This window comes from Cuculus canorus, chromosome 2, assembly GCF_017976375.1.
Source record: "Cuculus canorus isolate bCucCan1 chromosome 2, bCucCan1.pri, whole genome shotgun sequence".
Classification (NCBI taxonomy): domain Eukaryota; kingdom Metazoa; phylum Chordata; class Aves; order Cuculiformes; family Cuculidae; genus Cuculus; species Cuculus canorus.
Window position 1 is genome coordinate 129775661 of NC_071402.1, and position 12104 is coordinate 129787764.

The window sequence follows — 12104 nt, forward strand, 5'->3', positions numbered from 1 at the left end:
AAATAATAAAGATGGTGTCTAAAAATATACTGTACCAACAGCAGACTCAAATAAGTAATACCACTTTCTGTAAAAGAAAGCATTCCTACTTGTGATCAGATTATCTTGGACATCCTATTTTCTGACCAAAAATTTATAGGTTGGGGCAGATTACTAGTTAAACCAGATTTTCATTTGCCCTGTAACTAGTCTACAGCAGCCTAGACAGTACGCAGATGTTCCACTGTAATCCCTTTTGATACATAAATGGAAAACAGTAATAAACCATGCCTTTACCGACCTGAGCATAATTTCGGATGGCATCATGATCTTCTTCTGCAAAAAATACACAGTGGTTGGTCATCTTGGTCTTGTCATTGTCATCTATGCGTGTGCCTCCCGGAGCTAAAAGAAATAAAAAAATCCAAAAGATAAGAAATAACTTCTCGCTTCAGAGAATGTTCTGTAATTAGAAGATTTAATAAGTCTAGTAAGACTTAGGTGAGTCACTGAGGCAAAAGGCAAGGGTAAGAGCTAACAGGGGAAAGAGTGGAACAGAAATCAAGCTTTGTGAGGCTGTGGTGGCACCTGACAGAAGGGACAGCTGGCTGATATGCTGCACTTTAGATCACAGTCCTCATAGGACTGAAAGATTCAGGTCACACTGAGGTCTCTTAGCTCTTTTGAGAGCACTGAGTGCAACCAAATAAGTACGGTCTGAAGCATAACCCTTGCACATACTTTTAACTACTACTTTAAACACCACAATAATGTAAGTCCTTTACAAAGAGAAAAGTACTAGTGCTCTGTTACCAATTTCAGGACTTGGAACATCCTCCTAACCTCTCTAATGCTTACCAGGCCCATGTAAATAATGAAAACACTGCTGCAAAAGCTTTCTCCTGGCTTATTTTGTTAAGAGCTTTTTTTTTTTTTTTCCTAGGTATTTCCACTGGCTTTTGTTCCTTGCATTACATCAAGTCTTACAAAAACATCTTTTCTTCTTACATACTGAGAAGTAGGAATCAGGAACCAAACCAACGTGACAGAAGAGCCAACTTATTCAAGATACAGAAGGTGAAGGGCATGTTTTTGCCCAAGCTGCTACTGATACCTGCGAAAAATGCCCCAGGAACATTCACTAGGCACTTCTCACTATCCTTCACTTCTTCTCTTAGCTAGCCTTTGTTGTAATGTCTACAAAGCAAGCTTTGCAACAGCTAATAACTTGGAGTGCTGTATTACACCTTCTAATGCTAATAAACTCCTCTGTTTCCCCTAGCTGGCATCTCTCTCATTTCCTTTGCTGTTGCATTTATATGCTGTTTCAGCTCAGACTGAAGGCTTCTCAGAGCAGTATCAATGTGTTACGATATTTACTGAATGCCTCACACAATCAAGTCCCTAGGTATTACTGCACTATAAACAATGAACAATGCTATGATTCAAGATGCAAGAAGTATCTAGATAAGTTTAACTGCAATAGTTTATAATTTCCATTTTGTAAAGGAAGACGGTATCTCCAAAGAAGCAAAGTTATCATCAAAATTCTGTATCAGGCACGCTGCAGGTTACCTAGCATGCTGCCAGCTACCAAAATGTCAAAGAGTGTGTCGGCATAGCGGCGATAATCAAGCCGTGAGCCTGCTGAATCCAGAAACTTGGCTATAGCCTCCAGGTCATTGCCAGCTTCATTGAGGCCTTGGACAATTGTATCCCTGAAGACTGTGGGTTCAAATTTCTCCTTTTCATCTGGAACAGAGATAAAAGAGAAGGGAGAGGAGAAAGTGTCAGATTTTAAACTTTCTGTTAAAATCCTGTATCAGCCAGCAATTGAAATGACCACGGTACCTAAAGATATTCTTTCCATCCTGGTCAACACACCAAAAGATTATTTGGCTTTTATGACCTCTGGAAATTTTGCAGTGTTTACCCTTGCTTCCCTCTCCTCCTCATACCCCCAACACTAAACACACACAAACACTGGAATAAATAAAGGAAAGAAAAAGCAACTATTGAAATTGTTTTCAGATTTCATACTCTTACTTCTCTTGTTGAGGATATTATCAAATGTGTGTATCATTGTGCATTCCTAAATGTGATAGAAGAGTAAATGGAAAGTCAATTACATGCACATAACCACACTACAGGAACACTCTGCTTTTAATTTCTTGATATTTTTCTTTAAATAACTCTGGTCACGTATTTAAAATATTTTCAAAAATACAGGTCCTAGGGAAAAGAGGAGATAAAGGTATTCATAAAATTAGGTTTTGTGTAAATACTTTGGACCAGGCAACACAGTGTAAACAAGAACTTATCTTTCATAGTCACAGATCTAAACAGCACTAGTAAACACAAGTGCAGTGCTCCCACTGCATTTTCTACAGCTCTCCCTGGTTGAACTCAATTAAGGTACAGTCTGACCCCAGACAACATCCCTATGTCAAGGCCATTAGCCACAGCAGATGTAACTGCAACCTCCAGACAAAGCTAGGCAGATTTACCCATACCTCCTGCTGCTTTTTCTTGCAGGCTGTTAAAATCTTACCACAGACACTTGAAGCTTCTTAACAAAACAAGTCCTGGTTCTATATAAGGACACATTCAAAATACTTCTTACCATCAAAATAACTCTGAGCTTCAGAAGCAGAACCGTGAGTTGTTTTGTGACACTCAAACCCCAAAACTAGTTTGTTATCACTGTGCTAACATAAATGTCGATACAAGTTCTTAAAAAAAAAGATAAAAAGAAGACAAATGCAGAGATTTTTAGTTACCAAAACAATTGAGGATTGGTAAAATTCCTGCCTAAACATAGGCCAATGCAGTTTGAAATGTGCCAGCTGCAATTCTCCCAGGCTTTTTAGGAGAAGAGGTTCTAGATGTTACACATCTCCTGGCTGCTGTTTTAGTTCCTTGTAACTCATAGTGCAGACTTTTATCCCAAATATTAAGCAAAAGCAACCCCCACAAGACTTTATTTTCTGACAGTTTCTTCTGCCAAACTCTTTCCTCCTGCCACAACAGCCTTACGGCTATTAAATAACTATTTTACAAAAATGCCTACTCATGTCAGCTTTTATTTCCAACATAGAAACATTTCTCTTCTTGTTCCCCTGCATGTACCTCAGGTGTGCTCATTCTCCCACCTTCAGGGAATCACTTGCCTATCCCCCTTCTTTTCCAATGCAACCCTTAGACCATAACAATCGTATGCAGAAAGCACCAGCAGTCCCTCCCACTGAACTGTCCCCCAGACCACTGGGAAGCTCAATGGACTAGTCAGCCAAAGCTTTCAAGGACCCTGGCAGCACACAGCCAACAGCATTTGGAAGCACTGGAAAAACGAGGTAATACCTTATTTTCCACAAATTCCCCATTATGTCTCTCTTTTAGTGGCTTGTTAACTCTATTGCTTATCTCCAAGTGTCTTGATGACCTTCTCAGACCGAAGCTGAGGACTACCCAACAACAACACAGAGGAAACCACCTGTTCTCAGCCCCAGCTTGTCCTGAAGTGAGGCACAGAGTCATTGTGCAAACCTAGCTTCCCCCCCATCACATTCTCATCATCCAATAAACTACTCTATTGCGTAGCCTCTTCTCTGAGCTGCAAGTGACTTCCCAAACTTTGACTTCACCACAGACCTTGAAGATATTCAGGCTCTTGGATGTGTTACAGCAACTTTCATCTATGAAGAAGATCTGGAGTTGAGCAACCATCTCTCATATTTGCAGGGCATGCCCACTATGGAGAAACCAGCCAGATTCAAGGAGGGAAAATAAAGAACATGCTTTTGCTCTGGGAAATGCCTACAGAGAAGTGCACTACTCAAATCCTGTTTGAGATATCAGACCAGTTACCAAATGTTCTATTGCAACGCTCTTCCAACTTAAAATACTAAAATACCCAAAACAGGCAAACCAACCAACCAACCCACGAACAAACAAGCCTTTTATTGAAGTAAGTGTAAATACTTTAGTACATGTACTTCAGGCAGTTTTAGTTGCACACTTGAAAGAGAGCTCCACTAATAAACAAGTACTCGAGTATAATTATTGTCTTTTGGGTTACCAAATAAGTATGTTTAATTTAAAGGATAAAAAAAAAAATGCTTGATGACTAATTAACCAGTAAAAAGAGAGAGTTCTGTCTTAAGAAATGAGCTAAAAGAAAAAAAAAAATTTTATTTTTTTCAACTATATTTTCGTTTTGTTTACAAATTTAAGATGCTCATATCTAAACTGAAAAGCGTAATATGGTCAGTATCATGGGTACACAGTGCCTAGTAAAAACACAAACACCAGGATTAATATTTACTTGCTGTTTTAAACATATTCCTCTCTTGCCCCAGAAGTCCTTCTCTCATCTGCAGTACCCTACTATTTTCTTGTCTACCACAATCTAAAAATGTAGACAGGAAGAGGAGGCAAACTCATTGCATGAAATTATTTATAATTTTATTGAAACGTTTTCCTAATGAGCTAATATACTGAATAGGAATATGCTGATGTAGTACAACCGGGTGAGTAAGAGGCCATCATCAAGAAGTGGTGACAGTATGTTGAGTACATAATTACTAAACAAGCAGAGTTTCAATCACAGGCTAGCAGAGGCAGGTGTAACTTGCAGATGTGATGCATACAATATCCCATACAGCACCGCTATGCACAGCTTTTCATTTTCATTGTGTTCCCAGATCCTTATTTCCTTTCTTTTGCTTCTAAGGAAATGACAAAGTACATTTATACATTCCTCCTTAAGAATTAACCTTAACTCTTCAACAGAAGGCCCACAACTGTATTTCTCTAGAAGAAAAGGAGATGCTCCATTTGGCTCCTCTGCTGATTATAAAGGTGTTAATATTTACTTTTTACTAGCTAATATCTTCATCAAAGAAAGTAACGTGCATTACTTTGCTTAACTTCTTTTTATGATGCCATTTACCTTTTTGGACCAGTACTTCAGCAGGTATTAACTCTACTTTATCTACAGCATAGGAAAAAACTAGAGTCTTGCATATTGCCTAACAGCTTACTTTAACAATAACTTTAAACAATATGCACTGTTTGTTCTTGTTAATACTCCAGGAAGGACTACCCAGATACATACCTTTTCCTTATCATTTACTAACATTTCTGCAACTCCGATTTCCCCTTCTCCCATAGGAGAAGACAGAGAGACACCAATCTGCATGTGTGCAAGTACAGTGCAGTCAATGCAACCCATATCCCACATACCTGCACCATAAACACAAATCCTAGACAAACGCCAGCTACTGCTGACCCTCACAAAAAACGCAGTATTCAATAGGTACAGAGATTATACTAAGAACGAAACAACAATTTATTTTCTTTGCCCGGACTGCTAAAAACTTGATATAGAACTGTGAGATGCCTCTTCCCTTCAGAAGGTTCTTCCCTTTACAAAACCATTTTTCTTCCTTCAAATAGTTTTAATACCTTCTGCTATATATGCTGGAGGGAAGGTTTATACCTTTATCAGGTAAACTAATAGTAGAATTTACAAGCATCTCCTTCATAGTACTCTCTCAAAAATATTTTAGCCACTAAGCACACTCTCAAGACTTCAAAGAAAATATTATCCTTTTCTTCCATTTTTGCTCTCAGAAACCTCAAAATTGTTAATAATCAGACACGAGTTGCAGCTAACTGACCAGATAGTTCACATAGACAGTTATTTTCATTAGAAGGTTGACTGCTGAGACACACCTCCCTGTTTCCTCAGATGGCAGCACTCCTGGGAGCTGCAGAAGGGGAAAGAGTAGCGCAAGACACAAATCAGCTGGTAGGAGCCAGCAGTCATCTCTCAACCAGCTCATTCTCCCCAGCATTTGTGCATTTCAGATCTCTCCATCTGCCTGCGGTGTCACACACAGAGTAGTCTCAGAAGACTGAAATTCTGTTGCCAATCCACAGCCACTGCACTCTCTACTGCCTGAGTGAGATTTCATAACTCCCTGATATACTGAAAGTCAGGATATAAAAAAAAAAAAAATGTATCTTATAATTTAAGTCCAAGACACTGCAGTCTGTGACACTGCTATAGTACAAAAAGAAACTGTATATACACACAGAAGGGAATAAACATGCTAGGAAGACATTTCTTTTCCTCAAGCCCTCAGTCTCTAGAAAGATAACACGTATCTACAATATTTCTAAGCAGGATCCTAAAATACTGAGGTAACCAGAATCCCACTGTTACTGAAGAAGAGATTTTATGCTTTAAGTGCATAAAGAAGTGTTTGCAGGTTAAGATTTCTATATTAAAGCCATTTAACATCTCCAATCCTATTTAAGTAATCTCTCAAAAATACCAAAGACCCCTCCCCGGCCCCAATCTCCCAGTGCCCTTGCAAGTCTTTTGCTTCTTCCACGTAGTTAATAAGTATCTACCTAGCATCACTTCCAATCACTGTAACAGAAATTCAAGACATAGGCACAGAATTACAAGTTCTTTATTTATTCTAAAAATTAATTGCATTAAATAGGAGTCAAAGACCAAATCCACATTAGGATCCATTATGCCAAATACATTGCAAAACATGGACTGAAAATAAAGTCTTTATGAGAGACAATATTTTTTTAAGACAATTATAGCAAATAACATACATACTGTAACTGACTGACCTAGACTGAATAATACATTGGATCCATTCAGCGTTATGCATATCCAATTACTCTTACTGGTCAATCTGACAGAGATATTTCTTTAGGGATCATTAATTCCACTCCTCTAGCTACATCAACACAATTGCTAGATAATGCAGTATATAGCTTCTACTACACAACATTCTGGGCCATGCCGACAGAAAGTTATTCCCACTAATTACTGGAGCATCGTGAAATTTAATTATAAACAATATAGCTTTCTTTTTAATTAGTTATACATACAAATGTTATATGTACATCACAGAAAGGATATTTTCAATTTAAGAGACAGCACTGGTCAAACTAACAGAGGAAGCAATGTGTGCAAGTGAGGAAAGATGAGAGAAAGCTGCCACTGCTTTTATCATCACTGAAAACAAACTATTTTACAATTCTCATCCAAGCTTCATGACCATTCTAGATTTTGAGACACTCATTCAGCTCCTCAGAATCACAACAGAATTTGTAATTTTCTGAGAAAGGCTGCAAACTCTTTGTTTCTCTTATCCATGCTGAAAAAATTCTCTTATTTACATTTCCTGTTACAAGAAGTTAGTAACAGGTGTCAGGTTTTGACCAGGAACAGGAATGTCAAGGTGGAAAGTCTGTTGCATGACAGACAGAACTCCACCTTGTCTGTGCTATAACAATCTGCTATTGCAACAGCCACATAGCTAAGCCTTCTTTTCACAAAGCAATCATTTATTACACATTTTCTCTCTCTGCCCCAAAGTGCTGGGCTTTAGACACCTAATCCATGACGAATGAACTCTTGCGTGCCGTGTGAGCAAGCATGCTAGGATGACACTCACTGTACAGAATGCCTGGATGATCAGCACCTCTAAGCTTTCTTTAAAAATTGTATTTACAGAAAGGGTGTGTTGGTCAAGTTTACAGAAAATCAGTATCACAATTAGTAAAATGGGACTTATGCAATGCTAATTATTTTATTTCAACAATAAAAAACCAAACTACACTAACATAACAGAAATAATCTGTGAAAAAGGAACTTTCTGACCTTTACTGTTACAGAAAGCAGGGCAAATGGGATGGTCTGACCACCTCATGGTGAAGAAAGGTGAGAACATTCCTTTTTATATATGAAAGGTTTATTTATAGAGATGACATTGATTTGAGTCGAAGAAATAAAACCAAAATTAAAACCAAAAAAGCCAGATAATTTTCTTTACACAAACATGAAATAAAAGTTCATATTTTGCTTTATTAGTTGAAAGACTTTGAGAAACACTGAAACCAGCATCTAACAAGTTTTCTTCCTCATATGTAAATATACTATAAACTCAGTTAGAATCTAAGTAATTCTAAGATACTTAACAGCTAATAAAATCAAAACTCACAGAAAGTTTTAAGATATACAGAGAAAATAAAGTAATTCATAGGGCTTAGTTAAATGTAACATTGGTGCTCTTAACATGGCTGAAGAGAAGGAGAGAAAAACCTTAAATTCTATTGAACTTTCAGTTATATCACCTGCACTGTTTCTAGTCATTTTAACAAAGAGGAAAACAAAGTCAAGAACATGTAACATAACCTACCCCTCTTCCTAGTTTTGAACCGCTGGCCTGTTAGCACCGGCTTCTGATTCTTATTCATAAAATTTCTGGAGGAAAAAAAAAGAAAACAGTGTATTTTTACTATGGTATTTACAGGCAACAGCTTAACCTAAAGACAAAATAAACATTCACTGTAGTAAGAGCCTAACCTGTGAAAGAAAGATCTTGATGTATATTCAAAGAATAATTCACATTATCTTAGAGATGCAGAGCACTATGATCCAAGAATAACTTTGATAAAATATACTTCTCTCAAAACCTGGTTCTTAGCACTTCTGTAAAACACCCTGGAAGTTCAAACCCAAGCAGGAAGGTGACAAACCCTCTGTACTCACTGCTGGGGCAAGGGTATGGCAGCATTGCCCGTGCACCTCACGGGGATGCTAGGGGGCATGGAAGCTGTTAAGGGACAGGACTGGAAACCATCCTGGTGGGGCTCAGCACAGCACAGGTCTTGCCCTCTGGCATGTCCACCAGGCAGTCGGACTACCAGAGTTACACGCCATCCTGCTGAAGACATGACTGTGGTCTAACCACAAAGACAATGTTTTAACCATCAAATCCTGCTCAAATATTTCTTCCGAGCATCACTATATCTTAATATCTTTTGGTTCCTAAAAACATAGTTGTTTTAAAAATAACAAGACAACCAAATCCCTCCCCTCATCAATTTTGTGCATATACTAAGTTAAGGACCTAAATGGCACATCATATAACAATAACTACACTAAAAAATATTTGGTTTATTTTACTTCAGACATCAATGGCGAAACCCAACATGCAACACTAAGCAGTTTGGGAAGGGATCACGTATTAATGCCAATTTACCTAAAGAAAACAAACCTGTTTTTTTAGCTTTGGATATAATTAGTTTAATCACATGAGGCACAGCTTGTACAATGAGCAGCTAAACTGGCAGCTGAATGCAAACAGCAGCAAACATAAGGAAGCTTTTCAGCACATGGCAATCGTCACAGGTCATCCCCCTATCCTGCCAACATCAAGAGTGATCACCAGGACTTAAGGCCAACTATTTCACATGCTGTAGGTGATTAGGTCAGTGTTACATATAACGTGCTTGTCCAGAATTATGCCTTACCATGTAAGAAGCTTTGCCCTTTGGGCATGTTCTAATAACTTTAGTTTAACAAAACTGTGCATTATTTTTATTTCTTCATTGTGGTCTAGTTTAAAAGTACATACATTTGCCAACACTTCTTCCTACCACAAAGAGAAACTCAAGCTCCATGGTTAGAAATACGCCAATCACAAGCTACTATCCAAATGAATGCTCTCTGAAAGTTCATTTGACGACTCTGTTAAATGCTCCAGCTAGACAGTATGTTCCCATTTACCAGAATACCTCTTCTAGTTACAGCATCACAAGATGGCCACTTGTGCAGCATTTCAAATGTTTTTCTTGGCAAATCACAGCTTTCAGGTCTAGGTCTACTATTTATCCACAGTCAAAAACTGCCCACATGCACTGGAAATAGCCAGTAAAGCCTAGAGTCGAGACTGGGTTTGCTTCCTACAAGTCATATGAAATAAAAATGCAACAAAAGGTTAAACTGACAGGTTCACATACATCACTGAGATTTAAAGCTATGCCAACGAGCATCCTGAATCAACTGCAATACTAAATAGCCTGCTGGAAAATATAATTTGCCCATCTGCAAAGACTGTTAAAAATGGCAAATCACACTATCATGGTAGCTTTTAAAGAGCAGTAGGATCCACACCTCCCTTCACAGCAGAGCTCAAAAGTCTCTTTCCCCTACTTAGTTGTCTCAGTGGCAGATAATTTAGCAGTCAGCAGGGATAAGCAACAGCCCAGCCTCTAGACAGTGACCAGCTAGATTTGACATTTCTATCTGGGTTGTCTTTCTGACCTTCAGTTATTTGTAAGAGATGGATCTATAAAATATGATATTTGCTCAGGTATCCTTGATTGTTTTTATGCTTGGCCCTGATACCTTACCCCTTATTCTGGGTCTAAAGATGTTCATTACAAATGATTGCAAAAAGAATCCACGAGGTTTGAAAAGAAAGCATTAAGCAAGCCACGCAGCAGGCAAGAATTAATCCTCTTTTAACAGCTCTCATAGAGTACAAATGTGCGGTGTGCTGGGACCAACACACCCCACTTCCTAAATTAACTCCTTAGGGGCTATGAAATGAATGACACCTGACCCTCAATCCAGCCATACTGGTATGGTTTCCCAGTTGGTACAAAAATATAAATGCATTTGCTAGATTTCTGGCACTATACTTCTCCTTTCCTTTGATGCAGTGTCATTTTAAACTGCAAAAAGAGTTGTATTTACCTGAACCTTGAATACTGGATTTTGAAAGCTTTCCCTGGGAATTCAGACACACCCTTTAAGACAGCTGGGAACAAGATTTTAAAAAAAAGTAGTTAAACTCACCACTTGTTGGAGATTTAATGACTAAAGGTTCAGTGCAACACAGGAGACTCTTGGATAGTTAATTACTAGGAACATAGGTTCTGCCTTCTTCTATATTTAGCTTTAAATGCACTGCACTGTAATTAACTCAAATGATCGTTTATAAGGCACTCCAAGCACAGGCCCAGGGAGAGCCCAGGCACCTCCATCAAGGACCAGCAGCACAAGGCTGACCAAAACAACCCAGTGATCCAATATGACAAGCCCAGTACGTATCTATACTACAAATAGCACCAGATACTACAAACCAGACATTAAAGTGCTGTTGCCACCACAAGTGCCTGGATGATAGTTTAAAATTTACAAAAGTGAATGCAAGGCAAAAATATATATATATATATTTTTTTTTTTTAATCAAGAACACACCAACAACAGGGAAGTGACAGCTGAAGGCTGTAAATTCAAGGTGGCAGCATATATACTTGCACAGCAGATTTGATTGCGTTGCAGTGCAGCCTGCCTCTCAGGTGTCATACAGCTAAAAAGCCTTAAAATCATGGAAGACCTTGGACTATTACATATATTCCCCATTTTGAAAGGTACAGGATGTGGGTAGGTCAAAGGCAAAGGCAAATTTTGAAAAGCCAGCTAAAGAAGTCATAATGGTTTCAGAAGAGATCTTAAGGATGGGTATGGGTAGGAAGGAAACAGTCTCTGAATCCTAAACCACCAGTAAAACTTATATCTTGCAGCACAACACCCTCCGGGATTAGTATGAATTGCCAGCAGGAAAAAGAGCAAGAAATGTGGAAATAATAGCTTCTTAGCTCTCCTTTCACAATCTCCACTCTTCTATGGAAGAGGCTCAACACTAGATGTTTTACTTTTGAATCTCCTTTAGGATCCAGAAAACCTCTCGAAAAAACCAACATGCCTGAATTCCATAACCAAACACTTTTTATTTTATAAGTCGGGATGTCAGAATCTGGGCTGGGCTGACTCAAGCAGGAGATGCCAGACAACAGAACCAGGCACCACGCTCTGGAACAAGCTCATTTTCCATACAAACCTCAAAATGTCTAAGCCTGCTGATAACTAACTTGCAGTTAGAAAATTCATCAGAAAAATAAAACCACGCACGACAAAAGTTTCCCAAATTCCACTCCCATTCTTGTTAACAGGATTCTACAAAACAGGCTCAAAGTACATAACTTATACTATGAAGTAAAAGTTAATTCACAGCTTCAGCAAGCTTGAACGTGCTTAACAAGTTAAAAAAATGCAGTCTTTTATCCATAGCACAGGGAAATTCTTATGATTAACTCCTAAATTATTGAAAGGCTTGATAAAGATGAAGTTTCTACCAAGCTAAAACATTGGAAACTCTTGTTCTTGGAAACATATTTCTCAGATTAAAAAAAAATAAACACCGAATACCTTTATCCAAACCAATAGTATTTTTCTAAGT

General features: G+C 38.3%; 1 protein-coding gene across 2 annotated transcripts in view; it reads right to left on the bottom strand.

Moving 5' to 3' along the window:
- The window catches only part of BZW2 (basic leucine zipper and W2 domains 2), a 52222-nt gene that overhangs the window by 27489 nt on the left and 12629 nt on the right, over positions 1-12104 (bottom strand). The window contains exons 2-4 of one of the 2 annotated variants that reach the window (XM_054057505.1): positions 8211-8275; positions 1555-1731; positions 281-384 (exon numbers count right to left, since the gene is read on the bottom strand). In XM_054057505.1, the coding sequence (XP_053913480.1) occupies positions 281-384; positions 1555-1731; positions 8211-8275 (346 nt within the window). The remainder of the gene's footprint in view (positions 1-280; positions 385-1554; positions 1732-8210; positions 8276-12104) is intronic. The other variant, XM_054057506.1, reaches the window with a different exon arrangement.